This window comes from Alexandromys fortis, unplaced genomic scaffold (genome assembly GCF_014885135.2).
Source record: "Alexandromys fortis isolate MF-2015 unplaced genomic scaffold, M_Fortis_MF-2015_v1.1 scaffold_36, whole genome shotgun sequence".
In the NCBI taxonomy this organism is placed as follows: Eukaryota; Metazoa; Chordata; class Mammalia; order Rodentia; family Cricetidae; genus Alexandromys; species Alexandromys fortis.
The window spans coordinates 6,911,961-6,932,513 of NW_026067915.1; the positions used below are offsets into that span (position 1 = coordinate 6,911,961).

At 46.1% G+C, this 20,553-nt stretch overlaps 1 protein-coding gene across 1 annotated transcript in view; it reads right to left on the bottom strand.

Moving 5' to 3' along the window:
* Window positions 1-15,759, bottom strand: part of LOC126499892 (collagen alpha-4(VI) chain-like) — a 104,128-nt gene extending 88,369 nt beyond the window's left edge. The window contains exons 1-4 of the mRNA XM_050139366.1: window positions 15,628-15,759; window positions 5,834-5,922; window positions 4,391-4,993; window positions 754-1,341 (exon numbers count right to left, since the gene is read on the bottom strand). Coding sequence (XP_049995323.1) covers window positions 754-1,341; window positions 4,391-4,993; window positions 5,834-5,909 — 1,267 coding nt within the window. The 5' untranslated portion in view covers window positions 5,910-5,922; window positions 15,628-15,759. The remainder of the gene's footprint in view (window positions 1-753; window positions 1,342-4,390; window positions 4,994-5,833; window positions 5,923-15,627) is intronic.
* Window positions 15,760-20,553: the final 4,794 nt, after the last annotated feature.

Below are 20,553 nucleotides of genomic sequence, written 5' to 3' on the forward strand. Positions count from 1 at the left end.
GGGGGGGGGGGGGGGGGGGGGGGGGAGCTAGGGAAGCAGGAGAGCAGGACAGAGTAGTGGAGATAGCATGATAGCAAGAGATGGAGAAGTACAGTGAGGACAACCAGAGCGGAGAATACTGAGAATAGCTGGGTTATAAGGAGTGAGAAGCTGCGGGGAGGGAAGCCTGTGAGCTGGGGGTAGTCTGGGGTAGAAGAGGGGGTGAGAAGGGTTAGGATGCTAGCTAACAGGTACTTGTGATACTGAGGGAGCTGGAGGCCCGCATGCGCTTTGATGTGTTGAGAAGCACCACCGTTAGCCATCTGTTCCTTCTATCAGAGATGAGGGAAATGACTTCTTTTGGCAGCTGGAAAGAGGTTTTACAAGTTCCTGGAGAATGTTGGCTTTGATCTAACTGCCAGAAATCTGTTGAACTCGTTCTGGATATATGGACTGCCTTTTGGAGTTTGGGGAATTGGAGTTTCCTTTGGACCTCACGGTAACTAAAACGTGGCAGATGCAAGATTGAAAAGGCATGTCTTCTGGACTCCAACCCCCATGCTGTTTCCTCCCAACAACACGACAGCACAGCCTCTCCCTTCTTTCCCGCCCATGAACACTCTCTTCTTCCTTCAAGCCTGGCTCAAACTTCCTTTCCTCTCCGAAGCATTTCTAGACGCTCCCATGAGAGCAGGCCTTGCTTCCTCTTTGGAATCGCATTGCTACATTGTAATTCAGTGCTAGATCTGGAGTGGTCGATTGAACATGGCTTACTTTCCATCGGTCTCTCCCCTGCTGAGCACAGAGCCTGGAGGAGGCTTCCTGCGAACTCCTGCAAGATGCTGAAGTTTTCTGTGTTGAAGAGAAACTTCTCAAACGGCTCACTGGCTATTTTTTGCAACTCCTGGACATCTTGGACATTGATCCCTACCACGTACACAAAGACGCCATCTCTTTTCAGCTGATCAGCCGCATCCTGGACCTCGTCATTTGACTCCCCGTCTGTCACCAGGATAACTATCTGAGGAACCCCATCCTTGGCCCGGCTGCCACTCATCTCGGTCAAGTAGTTGGTCCTGATGAACTCTAGGGCACTTCCTGTATTTGTGCCTCCTGTGCTGTAGGGCAGATTCCGGATCCATTCCAGCACCACGCTCCTCTGAGAGGACTGTTTCAGCTGGAAAACTGGGTAGATGCTATCGCTGTACTGGACCAGGCCCACTTGGACCTGATGGCTGCTGATGTCAAGTCCCAAGACAACCGAGTGAAGGAAATTCTTTACTTTCTGGAAGTTCTGGGGTCCAATGCTAGTTGAGCTGTCCACTAAAAATACGATGTCAGCCAGGGAGGCTTCTGGGCAAACTGTAGGAAAGAAGGGAAGGAAAAGAGGCTCAGAGGTTTTGTTCTAAAGACTGAGTCGGTAGAGCAAAATGCTGAACACAAAAATAGGACAGTGGCAGTGTGCCGCGCACCGCGCCCCCGTGTCTGAGCTCTGTGTACTGGCACCCAGTTACCGAGCTTCGGGCAAGGGGGCTGGAGGTTAACATACACAAACACACACAGACAGAGAGACAGCTACACGGATCATCCTTGAATTCCCCAAGAATGCCCCCTTTATTGTGTTCAGGGGCAGATTATATAGAGATAGCCACACCCCAGCCAAACCCACCAGAAACCCCTCTCCTGCCATCGGGAACTCCTGAAGGTCTCGTGCTCAGAGCAACTGTAGGCACTCAGATCAGGGGATTACAAGAAATTCAGGATCTGGGGTCTCCTGCTCCCAACATCAGTGTACTGGGGAGTCGTGTCCCTTCCCTCCACCCCCTCGTCTTTCAAGGCTTCAGGCCTGCTCTACTGCCATGGCCACCTCCAGCCTTGAAATCCAAAGGACAATGCCTAGACTCACATCAAGAAGTTAAACCTTTTGAAATTTTGGCAGCATACTGTAAGGTGGGGTAGTCTCCTCTCCAGTCACAATCAGCCACCTGTCTCTCCCCTCCTGACGTGAACCTCATCTCCAGGCGCGTGCCGGCACTAACAGCTCAGAGAGCTGGAGTATGTCAACCTTCTTTAGTGGTCTCTCTGCCGTTCTGACCTCTTTGCCACTCGCCTCTGAGGTTTTTCTTCTCTGCCCCGCTGTGATCTTTACACCAGTTCCCGTGTGCTCACGGGTATTTCGAGGAGCGTCTGCTCTAGCAGACATCGCTACTCTGCCCAGGTCCTGTTGGCTCCTCTGGACCATTTCTAAGCATTGCTTTTTGGAAGACTCGCCTCCCACTACTGCCTTTTTCTCAGCTTCACGTAAGCCAGTTTCTTGCTGGACCTAGATTCAGGGTAGAGACAACCCTGAGGCACAACATCTGCTCTCAAGGTCGCACAAAGGGTCAGGACAACACCAGCCTTGGTGGAGCTTTGCCAGAGTCGCACCCTTCCTTCCTTTCCTCTGTGTCTCTGTCCCACACAGCCTTAGTGACTGTCCCCTGCAGTCTACCATGCCCGCTGTCGACAGTGGGCCTAACAGTCCTGGGATCCAAATCTTTAGCACTTCCACACTCCTGTGGTGCCTTCAGTCTCGGTTTCCTGAGCTGAAAAATGCAAGAATAATGATACCAATCATCCTGCTTATTTGCAAATCTGAGACGGCAATGTAAACAAGGTTTGAAAACTGTAGAGCAGTTTGGGGCCTTTGGGGCCAAATGACCCTTTCCCAGAGGTCACCTAGGACCATCAAAAACACAGAGATTTACATTATGATTCATAACCATAGCAGAATTACAGTTATAAGTAGCAGTGAAGATAATTTGGTTGGGGTCAGCACAACATGAGAACTCTATTAAAGGGTCGCAGCGTTAGGAAGGCTGAGAACGGCTGCTGTAAAACAAGCAAGGGTAGCTATGACTATGTAAGACTTTAAGACAATCCTGAAGCCATTTTTGACAATTCTGAATCCTCTCAGCCTCTGTGCCATAGTGCTTCCCCTCCTCCCCTGGGAACCAAGGACCTAACAGCTACACTCGCACGTACTCAGTTCCTGAACAATTACCCATATACGTATGCTTTGGTTCTGTCCCCTGGGAAATGAGGTCAAAATGACCTCTTACCTCATCTGATCTGGCAACAGCTCTCCAGTCAATTATTGGTATTAGCCCTTTCAAATAAGCCAATCAGAATAGTCAAAGAACAACCCCCCTTGCTTCTGTGGCCCCTTTAAAAGTAGACTGTACCCGCTATTCGGGGTCCTTTGGCTTCCCGAATGCTGGGGGACCCTGTCATGACAGAATTAATAAAATCCTCATGCTTTTGCATCGGCTGTAGTGTATGAGATGGTCTCTGGGGACGACTCCTTCTCGGTGTTTGGACGCCAGAGTCCAACAACTACATATACAGAATGTCTCTGTAAGCCCTGAAGTGCTATTCTAAAAGTGTATAATATCTGTTTGGTCATAGGAACGCCACACACTGCCTCACTAAGGGGTCAACTTTTAGCACTTCTTCCAACTCATATACCCATAGGAAAATATCAAAATAATGAAGCTCTGTCCTTGTGGATTTTGATGGAGCTCATACACAATCATCTCTTTCTCTACTTGAAGGTTTATACTTTAGGAAATCCAGTGCAGGCATCCACAAATCTAAAATGAATGCATTGAGAGGATTTTTAAAAAGCAAAGGTTCATGTTGTCTCATAAAGCTAAGTAACAAGCATGAAGAATCTTCACCAGTTTGGGTCCGATCACCAGCAACACAAAGTTGAAGTGTATAGGTATGTCTTCTCGGAGGCACCAACAGACAAACAGTAGGGAATGCTCGGGTACCCCTGGTTTTGTAGCCACTGTGCCCAGCTTTTTAATGACACAATTCTGTTTGCTCCTTCTGACTGAGACAGGTACTAACGTCCCAGGAAGAAATTCAGATCTGAAGAGGTTAAATGGCTTATCTAAGATGACATGGGAAGTGGAAAAACTAGGATCTAAGGCCAGGTCTTTCTTCCCTCAAAAATGTGTCCTCTTAGCCAATGGAACAAGCAAACATCCTGGGGACATCCTGGTCCTCTCACCTCCTGTGGCCCGTTGGCCAAGCAAAGTGGGCAGGTAAACTCAGAACAGTAATATCACTCTAGAAACAAAGAACCCTTCATTCAAAAACAGACGCACACTCCTTCGGTGTATGGCGCCACCACGAGGCCCCAGGATGGGTGAGATGTGGTGAGTGGCTGGAGAAAGAGAGATGCATCGTTTGGTGAAATTCTAATCTCTGAGATTAGAATATATATATATATATATATATATATATATATATATATATATATATATATATATATATATATATATATATGGAAGTAGTAAAGGGGTACAAGAAAAACAAAGTTTGGGGCTCTTTGATGTCCAGATGAGAAAGAAAGGAAGAATACCTGGAGACTTGTGCTCAGTGGGTTGAGCCGCCTTTGCTAGAGTACTGCAGAGCTCTTGCCGCAGCTTCTGGGCGAGGCCGGGCAGACCAGAGAAACTGGGAACAAAAAAGGTGAATTTATCCTTGGGACTACTTGCGATCTCCCTGAGCTCAGCCTGAGCTGCGTCTTTGACACCAACTGCATATACCAAGATTCCTGCCCTCCTGAGAGCTTCTGCAGGTTGGCGGATGTTATCCTCAGCTGGGCCACTGCTCATCACCAGGGCCATCTGCGGCACTCCTTGGCTTGCCCGGCTCCCAGCTCCTTCCTGGAAGTGATGCTCTAGAACGAACTGCAGGGCCCGGCCCATCTTGTTGCCTCCAGGCTTAAACTGAAGTCGCTGGATGTGTCTCAACACGTCACCTTTGCGGTGGTAGGTGGAAAGCAGGAATTCAGAAGCAGGTGTATCGCTGTACTGGGCCAGACTCACACGGATGGTTTCTCTGCCGACATGGAAACTGTTTGCCAAGACATACAAGAAGTTCCGCATGCTGCGGGCTTGCTGGGGGTCGATGCTGGTGTGCACCAAAAGCACAATATCCCCCACAGAGGCCTCCCTGCAGGCTTCAAAAGAGAATGACTTTGTGTTAAAAAATCCAAGTGGACAGCCACGAGCCGAGAGCCAGCCTCCATTCATCGCCATGTCTCCTCCCCGCCAGTGTGCGGGCACAGATGTCAGATGGTAGGCAGCCCAGACACACTGTGATCGCCTGATCGCCTTTGTCTGACCCCCGCATGCTCACCAGCCCTCCTTGGTCATCTGCCACCTTCTCAACCCCTCCTCAGACATTTGACCCTTCAGTTAGGTCCCTCCCGCAGGTTCTCCATGACCTCCTGCCCACTTGATAAGAAAACCCACTTTCTACTAGTAGTGTAGAAACACTTAGACTCCTCCACTGGGAAGAGAGAATTCCATCACTAGTCCAGAATTGCCTCATTGTTTTCTGCCCTTGTGATGGCTAATCTTGGTTGTCAACCTGACTACATCTGGAACCAACTAAAACCATGAATCTGGGCATGCCTATGAAGGGATTTTCTTGATTGGATCATTTGAGGTGGGAAGACCCAGCCAAAATCTGTGCGGTGCCTTCTGGTGGCAGCCCACATGAAAGGCTGTGGAAGAGGAGGCTTGGCTTTTTGCCTGCTTGCCCTCACTCTTACTGGCAAGTTCATCTGTCCTGTTGCTGAGCCATCCTCTCCCTGATACTTAGAATTTCTTTCAGAATTCCAGTGTAAACCAAAGACCAGCAGCTCTCTCAGAATCTCCAGGACTCCACCACCGGATTGGAACTGCCAAATCATCCAGTCTCGTGGATTGAACAACTTCCATATTCCGTTAAGATTGTCACTATTACCAGGTCCCTGGCAAACAAGCATTCAGAGTTTAAGAATTTCATATATTACCAATCCTTTGTGATTTAATGCAGTCCCAACTAGCTGCAAGGGAGATGATCAACCAAAATATCTTCCAAGTCCCCATGCTAGATGTGATCCTAGAAAAGAAAAAAGAAAAGAAAGAAACCTTGTGATTAAAAATTATGTCTTCATTGAAAGTGATACATTGTATCACATTGTCTGTAAGTTATACTTTGGCAATGTTGGAAAAAAAAATTGGAAGACAGGTTCTCATGTAGTTAGGCATGTAGCCTGTAACCCCATTCCCACCAGAGGGGAGGGGAAGAAGACAGCAAGTGTCAGGTTCAAGGACAGACCTTGTCTCAAAAAAAAAAAAAAAAAAAAGTGAAGGGCCAGAAAGATAAGTCAGTGGGTAAAGTTACTTTCTCCCAAATATAACAACTGAGTTCAATGCCTGAAACTCACGTTATAGAAAGAGAAAACCAACACTTGCCAGTTGTCCTCTGACCCCTCAGGTGTACATAGCACATGAGTGTGCACACACACAAATAAATAATAAATAAACACATGCACAGTATATAAGTGAAATAACATGAAGACGTGACTGAGGAAGACATCCTGACACTGACCTCCAGCCTCTGAACGTGCCTATGTAGGTGAGCTCACCCACCCACACATACAAGACACACTCATGCACATAAAATGATGATAATTAATAATAATAATAATAACCTTGCCACAGTGCTTCAACTGTGTAAGGAAAGTGTCCCACTAGTCTGACTTGAGGAAAATTCTGTAAACACTAAGAGTGCACCTCAGACTTGTGTTGACATCTGTGCAGACGTGGCTTATAGGCGGGGGAAGCATATGGGGGTTGGAGGTAGAACTCCCACTTCACACACTGAATTCATTTAGTGGAACATAAACATCTCTGGGCGATTTTGCTTGTATTTTTATACAAGAGTTAGATGACCCGATAAACATCTGCAGCATCCAGAAATAGTCCAAAATCTTAGAACACATCTGCCTGGTAAGATCAGCTCAGCCTGAGCATATTTTATTTTCCCCTGGAAGGAACATAAAATAACCTCTTCCCTCTGAACTTGAGCCTATTTCCAGAGGCATCCATGAAAATTATCGAGTCTGAGTCCATTTTTTATTTTACTGTAAGGACGGTGTAGTGATCACATTGAGCGAGGCTCCACGTGGCGCAGGAGACATCCCATCTCTATGTTCTTGGCCATCAGTCTCCCAAAACTCTGGAGATGCGTTGTTTGAGTCTAAACCACAATCCACTCAACAATGCATCTTGGGCAAATTGTATCATTTCTCTGTGCCTTAGTTTCCCCAATAGCACCTGCCTCATAGTGCTGTGATCAAAATTGAATGAATCCGTCTTTGTAAAACATTTTATCCATAAAAATGGCAAGAAAAAGTAAGCCAGAATAAATTCATGTATGGCCCTCACAGTTACAATAACATACAACATTTCAGCCAGGAGAGGTCACACATGCCTATAATCCCAGCACTCAGGAGGTCAGGGCAGAAGGAGCAGAATTCCAGGCCAGCCTGGGATAACAGCAAGACCTTGTCTTAAAATAAGTAAATAAATAGCCATGCATTGTTAAGGCAGAAAGATAGTCACGAGTTCAAGACCAGTGTGGGATATATATAGTGAATTCCAGGACAGCCTGGGCTATGGACTGAGATCCTGTGGAAGGAGGAAGGGAGGAAAGGAAGGAGAGAGAGAGAAAGGGAGGGAGAGAGGGAGGGAAGGAGAAGGGAAGAGAGGGAGGAAAGGAGGGAAGAAAGGAGGAAATAAAAGGTTGTATTTCGATATTGTTTAATTCAGGGGCTAATAAAGTTACATGTAAGATAAAACCTCCCAAGAATGTATCTACATTTTCATATTGCATTATGTCCTCCTTATTATAATTAATACAATTAGTCAAAAATGTATTTACGATTGCAAATAAAATCTAGTGGGAAAGTCAAACATTTATAAACACTTGACAGCTGTGCATACATGTGATAAATATACATTAATGACTTGATGTTTATATCATATATACTACTTCAGGAAGCAGTTTAAGTCTGAGGGTTTGCATTTAAACATGCAGGGCCCACCATGGAAGCAAGACACAAAACCACTGGATGAAGTATGATTAGGTTAGGAAACCAGGGGATAGTAAGTCCAGTAACTAATTGTGCTGCAACAGAGAAAGACTTCTCTCAAATCATGTTGAACAAATAACTCGCCTGAACTTTATACAGTGCTGTGTACCTGGACAAGACTGAGTCCCTTGGGAGCTGGAGACAGGGCATAGCGGTTAAGAGCACTGGCTGCTCTTTTTACAACTCAGGGTTCTGAACCCAGAGCCTTGCACATTGGATCAGTACTCTACCATTGAACTACACCCCAGCCTGACAGCAACCAATTTTGAGAAAGTTAACATTAAACCAACTGATTTAATTAAATCAAACAAATAAATTAAATACACAGAATGAAATGCTTCTCTATTAATATATAAACAAGTAATTAGTTCCCCTACCCACTGAGCTTCATCCTCAATAAAAATCTATTTTTTAAGATTCTCTCATTCAAAAAATCGCTTTGTTGGGCTGGTAGAGATGGCTTAGTGGTTAAGAGCGCTTGCTGTTCTTACAAGGGGGCCTGAGTTCAGTTCTCAGCACCCACATAGAGTGGCTTATAATCACCTGTAACTCCAGTTGTAGGGGATCCAATGCCTTTGATCTCCACAGGTGCCTACAATCACATGTACATACATACATATATACATACATACATACATACATATATACATACACACACAGATTATCAAAATGGTTTTAATTTTGCAACTACCACAGGAACAAATGACTCCAGAGGACACCTCAAGACCATTGGATAAAATTTTGTTAAAAAACAAGATAATTACTGCGGTGGTTTGAATAAGATGCCCCCACGAGTCTTGGACATTTGAATACGTGGTTCCTGGCTGATGGCTCTATGAGGAGGTCTGGGAGATGTAGCCTAGCTGGAGAGGAATTGTGCCACTGGGTGCAGGCTTTGAGGGCTCAAAGGGCTGGCGCCATTCCCAGTGTGTTCTGCCTATTGGTGGATCCACATGTGAGCTCCCAGCTGTCCCTGCCACCATGCCTTTGCTCTGCCTCCATGAACTTTAACCCTCTAAAACCAGAAGCCCAATTAAATGCTTTCTTGTCTAAGCTGCCTTGTTGTTTGTCACAGCAATAGAAAAGTAACTAAGCCAGCAACACAGTCTCAAAGTATCTCTTTCAAATATTATCTACAAAGGACACAACAAATAGCCTTTCTAATGGAGAAAGCTGGCAGGCATGACAACCTAATGGTCACAATTAACATCAACAAACCAGGATGAGGCGACAATGTGCATCTCCTGGAACCGTGCACGAGAAACCTCACCATCCCTCCTTATATTTCCTTCCACCCCAAGTCTCATCACAGGGAGATAATCACAGAAACCACGATTTAAGGGCAGTCTGAAAACTAATTGCCTGTGTCCCTCGAAGATATTCTGAAAGACTGAAAGAGCTAAGTAAGCAGCCAAAATGTGTGTGAAGATAGACTGTGGTGGTAGAATAGCAGACAAACTATCCCATACAAACGTGCACAGTTAATTTAACGTATTTTCCCATGTTCTTTCTCTCTATCCTTTATTCTCTGACACTGGCGTTCTCTCTCCTCACGCTCATGGGGTTAGGATGAACACTGGATCAGGAACTTTCTTACAGCGTGGTCCTGCAGTGCTAAACATCTGGACTGTGAGCTCCAGAAAGCAAATGTCTGGGAGCTGTGACGACGATCCTCTGCACACATCATATTAGGTCCCAAATGGTATGTTTGGCAGTAAGAACTAACCTAAAGTTCAGCCTAAAGCGATTGCATAAACACTAACATTAGCTTCCTGTGCCCATTCCTAAATCTTGGCTTAGACATAAATACAACTTTGTTGTAAAATATTTGAGGGAAGCTGTGTCAAACATTTCAATGACAATTAATGGCTCTTTAGACTCCAAAAACAACAATATGTAGAGCTTGGAGCTTTCCATCAGCAAGTGGTGAGGAGAGAAGGCCAGCATGGCTCTCTGTGGAGCAATAAGTGCATGCTGACTCCCACCATGTGCCAAGCACCCACGGTAATCCAAAGGCACACAACCGGTGAAGAGTTTAAACTTTTGGAATGGGATGGCAACTTGGCTGCAGGGCTATTTTTAGTCAGCCTGGGTCTTCTCCACATGCTGACTTGTCTAATTCATTGTGATGCCTGGTTCAGACATCAGCTGGGCCATCTGCTGAAAGTGACATCAGTACGAGGACCAAGTAGAGGTGTCTCGGGCTCACCGCCACAGAGAAAAGTGACCAGAACAAGGAGTAAACACCTCTGTTTCGGTCAGAGTGTCTGAGGCGTCATACCGTGGTGCTACAAGGAGTGGAAGAAGCCCTGTAGAACACAGACATTCAAGATGGAAGAAAACACCCCACTTCTGCTACCTGTTTTCCTAGTCAAGATCAGCTTAACCAGTACATGGCTTACACGTCACCCCTCGGGGGAAAGTAAGGAATCTCACAGTGGCCCTAAGCACTGCCCAGGCATCTGAGGTCTTTGCTGCTGGGGAACACTGCAATCCACACAGGGCTTCAGCAGCTCGGGAAGCAGCCTAGAGGCCACATAACTGCACTAAACCAGGAAAGGAGCCTACATTGTATTCTGCTATCCATCTATGGCCCAAGCGGCTACAGTGTGTGTCGCCTTGAAGTTGAAGTTACTGCTAGGACGAATCCTAGCCCAGAGGATGACTAGTTACCGCATCTCGGTCACTGAGGTCGCCACAATCACTATGGTCATCATTGCACCATGCTCACCCATAATGTATCCCCAAGTCAACCTACTCCCTGGGGACAAGTTGATGTATCTCTCTCCACCAGTTGGTATTGGCCCCTGCTCTTGACTACCCAAATCCTAAACCTGTAAGATGGCCATGGTGGTACATACCTATTACCCCAGCACTTGAAAAGGCAAAAAGTTCAAGGCCAGCTTCGGCTACATAACAAATTTTAAGACAGCCTGGGCTTATCTGAGACCAGGAAGGGGATGGAGAGGAGAAGGGGAGAGGACTTAGGTGTAAAACAACCTCATCCTCCCAGGGCCAGACCAGCCTAGTGTACCGCTACTGATGATGATGATGATGATGATGATGATGAAGACGATGATGACGGTGGTGATGATGATATACACAGGCAGGGGAAAACCCAGAACCCAAGTTTCCTCCGGAAATGAGGGGAAGTGAAGCGCAGTAAGAACTGCGTAGAGTTAGCCCATGATTTCCGTTCCAGTGACGGTCCTGCCACACTCCCATTTTACATCTTCCTGCACATCTCTGGGATAGTCTACACCTCAGCTCTGTCAGGCATAAAGTTAGAGCGTGTGCTTCTTTGCCAGCACCATTCAACAGAGTGAGTGTGGAGACAGCGAACCCGTGGAGGAGGACAGATCTGTGGAGAGCTGTGAGATTAGGGATGTCTGTCTCCTGTGAGTGACAACCTACAAAACAGGACCCCGAGCTGAGTCCTTTCTCATCGGTGGAACAAAACATCAGTATTTTTTAACCAAAGAAAAATGCTTCCTTTGTATCAAAGACCTGACCACGTCTTTGACTGGGTAAATCCAGGAAATAGCCATGTTTTGGTGAACGTGAGATTTCAGATTCTAACAGACTTTCTATGGCAGTGGGAGAGAGAGCCTCCCTACATCAAAATGGTGCAGACGTGGGGATCTGACACCCCCCAGGAGACCACTGTCACCGCAGGGAAACAAACTCTTCAGAACTAGCTGCCTATGTCTTTTTCAATGACTTTCATTTTTATCTCAAGGATCTCAGCTTAAAGGAACTCAGTGACATTGAACTGCTTCTGCATCATTTTTGATATCTTAAATAACTTTAAATGGAATTGGAAAAGCATGCAATAACACAAACCTATCTGCTGCTGAAAAGGATCCGCTATTTCATTTTCTATCCTAAGATTCCCTGGGCTACAGACTCCAGGGAGGTGGTACTTACAAGATAACACATTTGCCCAGTTTGGTTCCGGCTTCGCAGATTCCTAAAGCTTCTGTATTCCTTCCTCTGGCTGGAATCCTCAGGACTCACACCCATGGATGTGAACACACCCGGCAGGCTCCTAAGCATTTCCAGAACCCAGCCCACAGGTCACTTCTTAACCAAGCCAGGGAGAGTCCCTCGCTCCTCTTGCACTTCGCCTGTGAACCTAGTACACTTATTTCCATGAATAACTCAAACGTGTCAGGTTTTCTTCGTTGTCTATACCAGTCAATGTCCATAGCAGTTCTCTCCTGAATCTGCCTCCCCACACCCCATTTTTTTTTTCCTCACTTAACTTCATGACAACTAAGTCAGGCTTAGGGGTGTACGCCTTTAATCCCAGCACTGGGAGGCAGAGGTAAGCAGATCTCTGTGAGTTCAAAGCTAGCCTGATTCACAGCGTAAGTTCCAGGACAGGCTCCAAAGCTACAGAGAAACCCTGTCTTAAAGTCTTAAATAAATAAATAAATAGATAGATAAATAAATAAATAAATAAATAAATAAATAAATAAATAAATAGGCAACTAAAGACTTTTACTTGAACAGACACAAAGCCCTGTACTTAACACACACTCCTCTCCCATGCAGAGGAAATTTTGTTGGCTCTGCCTTTGAAGAGAGCTACTAGAAGTGGCTCCTCTGTCACCATATCTACTGCAAACACCTTAGTGCAAGACAATCTCACCTCTCTTGCTTGATGGCTGCAACAACTTTCTGGGTCCCTGTTCTGACCTGTCTCCTGAAATCTGCTCTCAACACTTATGAAATGTAAGCCACTTCTTCTCCAAACCTCCCGAGGCTCCCTGTTCTTCCGAGGAAGAGACAAATTAGGCCGCAGACTGCTAAGCGATGTGACCTGGCTTTTCTCTCCCATTTCTTTCTCACTGACACTTTTTATTAATCTGGTAGAGGAGGAGAGGCCTTTAGGTGAGGGCAAGTGCGCATGCGTGCGTGTGGGGGCCAGAGATCAACTTGAAGTATTGTTCCTCAAAAACCATCCTCCTCTGGAGACAGTGTCTCTCACTAGAGCCTGGGGCTTGCCAAAAAAGCTAAGCCAAGCCAGCAAGGCCCTGAGATCTAGCTGCCTCTGCCTCCCAGCACACACGGGGCATTTTACCATGTTCTGGGGACCAATGCAGGTCCTCATGCTCACCCAGGAAGCACTTCACCTACAAAGCCATCTCCCCATCCCACACCTTCACTTTTTATGCTCCTGACTTGGGTCACATCAGCCAGACACTCCCTGTGGCAGGAGGGGGCTCTGCATGTCCCGTTTCCTCTGTTTCGAGTGTTCTTCAGCACGGCTCCATGACCAACGTCTTAACCTCTTTGATGTCTGCACTCAGATGCGACCTTCACAACCACGCTGTCTGTAGTTGTTATCAGCCCTCCTTCCCTGCTCCACTTCCCCTTTGTCACTGTGGTTGTTGAGAGCCATTTTCACACCACACCCCACTCTAGAACACAGCCAAATCCTTCCATTTTCCATGCTGTACTTTGAATGTGGCTGCATAAATTTACTGGCTTACTGGGAAAGGCTTCTCTTTTAAGATAGGATGTTCTACAAAGATTTAAAGGTATCCTTAGGACATCTGGTGTGCCCTCACTTGTTCACAACAGATGTGAACTCTATTGTGTTCTCATTGATACTTTAATCAAAATTAAATTTTAAAGTCATGGGCTGGAGAGATGGCTCAGAGGTTAAGAGCACTGGCTGTTCTTCCAGAGGTCCTGAGTTCAATTCCCAGCAACCACATGGTGGCTCACAACCATCTGTACTGAGATCTGGCGCCCTCCTCTGGCGTGCGGGCATACATCGAGGCAGAATGTTGTATACATAATAAATAAATAAATCTTAAAAAAGAAAAAAAATTCTATAAAAAAAAATTTAAAGTCATTTGCATTAAGGATATAATCATGCCTTTAATCCCAGCATTCATGGGGGCAGAGGCAGGTGAATCTATGTGAGTTCAAGATCAGCCTGGTCTACAGATCAAGTTCCAGGACACCCAGAACTACATAGAGAGAGACCCTAAAATTATATACGTGTGTGTGTGTGTATCCAGAACCAACTGCACAAAACCAAACAGAATGTGGGCACTGAGTTTAAGAGCCCAGAGAACACCGAAGAGGAGTCAGTCTGCTGTTGCAACCTCTGGCCAAGGCAGACTTGGGAATGTGGTCAGGAAGAGGAACCACAAAAGTCAGTAAGGTCCCGAGCTGCTCCTTACACAGAAGGCACAAGATGAACTAGAGATGTTGCAACAAGACAGACTGGTCAGGGCTAAAGCCCCAAGTAGACAAGGGTCATCATTTCAGTTCCTCTTAACTGCGACATGCTGGATTTGCTGCTGCTGCTGCTGAAGAATACAGATGGAATTCCATTCCTCTTGGTCAGCGACACAATAAACAGCTCCAAAGACCTTTCCAGGAAGCCCATCTCTGAGAATCTGAAACCACCCGATGGCACTTTGCGAAAGCAGAACTTTCAGAGCTACAGGATTCAGAGGCCAAAATAAAAACTGGCCCCTCTACATTTTGCAGCCCCTGGGGTGATTGCCTGGCTTCTAAAAATCAATTTAAAAAAAAAAGGAAAGGAAAGGAAAGGAAAGGAAGGAAGGAAGGAAGGAAGGAAGGAAGGAAGGAAGGAAGGGCAAATAAAATAAAAATAAATAAATTATTAAAAAGAAAAGAAAAGAAAATCACCCCAGTCTCTTTCTCAGGGTTGCCACCGTCTCCCCAGCAGGCTCTGTCAAGGACAGTCGTCTTTCCCCTGAGCTTGTATCTTGACTACACCTGTTGAATCACTAAATTGTCAGGGCTGTCCCCTCCCCTTAGTTCTGCCAGCTAACACCAATCTGTAACTTGGAATAATCCACAGAGCACACATGAGACCCAGAACCAGCTGGGTTCTCCTTTCCACAGGATGGAAAGTTCTGGATGTGTCTCCTACTACTTATCTTCTTGCTCAGTAAAAGTTCAGAGGCTTGCAGGTTCCTCCTTATCGGTTTCAACCTGAGTTACTTTCTCTATTTCTCTAACAGGTTCTCCTTTGGATTCTTCTCTGCCTCTGCCCCTGCCTCGATTTCTCTCTTCTCTCATACGTCTGTGTTCTCACCTGCCGCTTTCTCTCTTGGCCTAGGAAGGAAAGAAAAGGCTTTTAGAGGCCAAGCATAGGCGGCATGGTGGTGCCTGGCCTGCAAACCCAGTACTTTGGAGGGAAAGGCAGAGGATTGGGAGGTGTTCATGGCTAGCCTCTGTTGCATACCATGTTTAAGGCCATCCTAGGCTACAATGAGACTCTACCTCAAAAAAAATCAAAATAAACAAACAATGCTAAGGAAGAGAAAAAGAGGAGAGGAAAAGAGAGAGGAGGAGGAGAGAGAATTTGTTAAAACAAATAAAAACAAATATAGCTACATTAATGATTCCGCAACAGTATCCAGTCAAAACCAATGTAACCTCTTTCAGTTTACTCTTACAACTGGGCAGTTAGGGTCATGACACAGTGGTAAAGTTTAAATACAAAGCTATTGTGGTCACCTTTAAAAACAGGACATCTGTAGATCTTACAAACAACTTGCCTAGGATTTTGTCTGTGTTCATTCATAATAAAAGATACTTTTATGTGGAAAAAATACAACAAAACATATACATCCATATAAACCTGCCTCCTAGGAAAAGCAAATAGCTCTTACCTGAGAAACCCTGGAGTCTTTTCAATTTCTCCTTATCCTCATCACTTCAGATTCTGTTTGAGCCTAGGAATTAGTTCCCTGGCACACAGGAAGCCTGAAGGACTCTAGGACACACTAGCTCCTCCAGTGTTTAATACTCTCCAGAGACTGGGGGCGGGGTGGAAAGGGGGCTGAGTTTATGGTGATACAGGGCCCGCACTCATGCCTGCCTTATTGTCATTAACCAAAAATGGTAACCTGCCCTGTGAACACTGGCCTGGAGAATGAATATACAAACATGCCAGGGAAGACGTCCTCAAAAAGAAAAATAGTACTAAGGAAATAACACAAATGAAACCAACTCTTTTTTCAACTTTAATTACATTCTGAAGGGGGGAAAAATGGCTATCACAAGAACCCCTGATTTAATATTTTTATCCTCTTTGAAGTCTCTAAACTATAAGTTTCTTCAAAGCATTCATTTTTGGGTCATCCACACACCTGCTTACCCTCTGTCAACGAGTTCTATACATACTGAGTCTCAACACAATTTATATAACGGGTGGGTAAAGAAAAAAATTGATGAACCAGACAAGGACAAGCAGTGCCTGCATTTCTAAAACTGGGGTAGGAAGTGTCAGCATTCACCTTGAATGCTCGAAACAAGCCATGGCAATCAGACTAAGGGGCACGTGGAGTCAAAATCTGTGTATCAGTACATGCATGTGTATGCGCATGAGTTAGACCAGGAGACTGTCCTGGTTTGATTTCTGCTGCTGTGATAGACACTGCGGTCAACAGCAGCTTGGGGAGGAGGAGGGTTTATTCTGGTTTACAGCTTACAGTTCATCATAAGGAAATCAGGGCAGGAACTTAGGACCTGGAAGCAGGAAGTGAATCCGAGTCCATGGAGGAACACTGCCTACTGATTTGCTCCGTCTGCCTCCTTCTACCACTCAGGACCACCTGCCCAGGGGATGCCACCACTCACAGGGGGCTGCGCCCTTCCACATCAAGCTTAAGCAAGAAAATTCCCTATGGATTCACCTACAGGCCAATCTGAAGAAGGCATTTTCTCTTCCCAGACAGATGACGGCACGTTGACAAAAACAGCTAACCAGCACATACCTGCTATAGGACAAGACCAGCTAGCCAGCACATACCTGCTATAGGACAGGACCAGCTAACCAGCACATAACTAACTGCTATAGGACAAGACCAGCTAACCAGCACATACCTGCTATAGGACAAGACCAGCTAGCCAGCACATACCTACTATAGGACAAGACCAGCTGACCAGCACATACCTGCTATAGGACAAGACCAGCTGACCAGCACATAACTAACTGCTATAGGAAAAGACCAGCTAACCAGCACATAACTAACTGCTATAGGAAAAGACCAGCTGACCAGCACATAACGGCTATAGGAAAAGACCTAAAACGTTGGCTTAAAGGAGAAAGATTTGTTTCTGTCTCACATCCATGGGCATTACAGGTCAGCAGGTGGCTGGCATAGTCCACATGGTCTTTCAGGGACTGAGGCGAATGCAGATGCCATACTCAATACCTGGTACCTGAGATTCTTACAAGCATCACCTGAGAGTCAGTGGGAAGGATGAAAGGGCTAAGCCCAGCAACTCCCCTCTAGACAAGGAAAGCGGAAGTTGCATCGTTTCCACTCCCGTTCTGTTAGTCAAAGCGTGGACACTTACCATCTCCAGCTTCAGAGGAAGAGGTTTGCTCTCCAGCCAGACAGCCATGTAGTCAGCTGGATTCTATTATCATGTAAGAGCAGCAGGCGGCTAGACGAGGGGCCTGGAAATTGGCTGTCATCGCCATCACGATTCGGACTTGTCATTATTACCATCATCTTAGGACCCGAGGGCACATGCTTGGCATGAAGCACTATTTAGTTTCTGGCATAGCAAATGGGGTCAAATGACATCTCCTGAAATACACTGTCACTATAAAGACAGCCTGTCATTAAGAGAGTTGAATTCTCATTTCTCAGTGGGTTCTTTTTTTTTTTTTTTTACTTGATTAATTTGACAGAAAAACCTAAGGAACTTCCTCCACAGAGGATTAGCCCCAAAGAGCTGGACCAGCTCACCCTCCACCTTAATTATCTGTGATGCGGGGATAATAGGAGCCAAAGGCTGCTCCTCTTGGAAACAGTCACTTAGCATGTAGGTAAGAAGCAGCCATTGTTCATTATGAAGTTGGTTTCCTGAGAGAAGCAAGTTATCATGCTTAAAATCCTACCAATACAGTTAAGCTCAAATACCTAAGGCCAAAATGCCTCCAAAATATTTGTGCTTCTACCCCGGGGACTAATGCAGCCCAGGGTCCTGGTCTGAGAAGCTTCTTGTTGCAGCAAACAGTGATTGATGCAGAGACTCAGGCCGAATCAAAATGCTAAGGGTAACCATTTGCTGTTATCTGTATCCTCACCCTCCCACACACAACGGCCCCCACCCCCGCTTCAGAGCCCAGGAAACATCCTGGAAGGCGGAAAGAATATAAGAGCCGGATGAAGTGGAGGCATGTCGTGAAGGCTCTCTTTTGGCCATGATGAGGCCTTGGCATTCAAGAACTCTTGCAGCACGGTGATATGCAAAAGACGGAGCCTGCCAACGCTCAATCTTGGTTCTGGGGATGCTCACAGTGCCCACACCTCCCCTGGAGTTAACGAGTTCAGTTCTTCTGGGCATCCTCTGAGAAACTATACAGAATGAGCTTTGGAGGCCGCACATTAAGAAGCAATTGCTATCTTTCAGTGGTTGCTTCCAGGACAAAGGTAACACCTGGCATTTCCAAACTACCCTGTGAGCAGACTTAGTAAACTCGCTGCACACTAAAGAAAGTTCTGGAGCTGCAGAGCTGAAAGCTCGGTGAAGGAGGATGCGCGCATGCGTGTGACTTGGTCTGCTCGCCAGCGAGCGACTGGAGAGTTCAGGGGTGCTCTGAGATCCGGATCTGGACGGTGGGTTACCACCGTGGGCATGCTCGCCAACGTTTTCAAAACGAATGTAGTCTCAGAACCTCCCCTTTCCACTCGCACTGTCATCTCACCCGGGATGGGACCAAATTCCCAGGCTAGAGGCCATAAAGCTTTTGCTGTTGAAAAACAAATTTCTGCCAGTGCCCGCTATTGACCTCATGGGAGCGTAATGGGCTTGTTCCCAGTTTCAGGCTTTCCCTCGACAGATTATAAGCTGTTCAAGGAGAGAAACTATCTCTTTTACGACGGGTGGTACACAGTAGCTCTCCAAAAATATTCACAGAACAGATAGGTGGGTGGATTTTCACCTCAGGACCGTAAACTCCAAAAGTCCTTCGTAGTCTTGTAGCTGTCTAGACGTTTCTACCCCAAGTCACTTTCCGGTGTTGTGCTAAGGAAGACAGGCTGCTGTTCCCAGGAGACCCTGGCGCTCGGCATAAATGGGTTTCTATGGAGAGGATGTCCTTTGTAAGGATAGGTTTGTTTATTAAAAAAATAAAATAAAATAAAAACCTACACTGCTTTTTTTCTTTTAAATTAACAAAAGGACGTGATGAAACTTGTTTTCAAAATGATGGTGTTAGAAACTCAACTGTTAAAAATCACTGAGAAGGAACATCTCCTTCCTGCCTGGAGCATCGAAGGCATTCTAACAACAGCTTCCATTTCCCTCCACCCCAGGTGCACAGCACCAGATAAGGGATCACCACCCAGCATTCTACATGCCTCTTCACTTTGTAGTTTCCAAGGAAACAAAGATCCGTAGCTCTCCTCTCAGCCTAAGCCAGGTGTCAATCTCTGTCTACACATCCCAGCCTTGCCTTGAGCTAACAAACCGCTTTGCTGCAATTTCATCTGAACCTCCTCCTCCCCTGGAGTGCTGTAAGGAGCCGTGCCTCCCCACGGCCTCTCTGCTCTCTGATGGAGGATGCCTCTGGCTCAGCAAGTTAACCTAATTTTGTCAGACATCAGCGCGGTCTTTATCAGATCAACTTTTCCTTGTTTCGTAGCTGCTTTATTGTGTCCTTTGGTCTGGGCTAGGCTGACGGTTGAGCACTGCCCTGCCCAGCTGACTGGCTCATCTCTAGCCAGTTGGTGTACATCACCGATTATTGGGTCTAGCCTGCTAGTCATTACCATAAAGACCGCATAGAGACAGACAGAAAAAAAATACGGGGCAGGTAAACATCGATCAGAACTCAAGTCAGGATTTTTTTTATAGACTTAGAAATGTTACCGGTATAATGGGATCTGATATCATTATCATGGAGTTTTAGGTTGGTTTGTTGTTACTGTTTGTTTTCCTTTGCTTTGCTTAAAGATTGTGTGTGTGTGTGTGTGTGTGTGTGTGTGTGTGTGTGTGTGCCTGCCACAGAGACCAGAGGCATCAGATCCCTGTGCAGATGGAGTTACAGGCAGCTATAGATGGGGCTGGAAATCCTACTAAAGGTCCCTCTGCAAAAGCAGTAACCGTTCTTAACTACTGAGCCATCATCTCTCCAGGCCTTGCTTTGAGACAATATTTAGAGACAATGCTTTATTCTGTGGTGCATACTGGCCTGGAACTCACAGTAGTCATCCTGCCTTAGCCTCCCAAGTGATGGACTTACAAACCTGAGCCACTATGCACAGTTTGACGGTCTTTGAAAGAGACACTCAGGAGGCGAACACAAGCAGATCTCTGAGTTAAAGGCCAGCCTGATCTACGTTACAAATACCAGGCCAAGAGGAACTACACAGTGGTAGCCACTCTACCAGCGGGGAAACTCCATCCTCAGCTACATTGGGAGCTCCCAATCACAGAAAACAGTCCACACCTCAGCTGAGCCAAGAATCAGCAAATGACCATGGCTGGCCAATAACAATCTTGCCTTAGTCACCACCACCACCACCACCACCACACATACAGACAGAGAGACAGATCACACACACATACACACACAC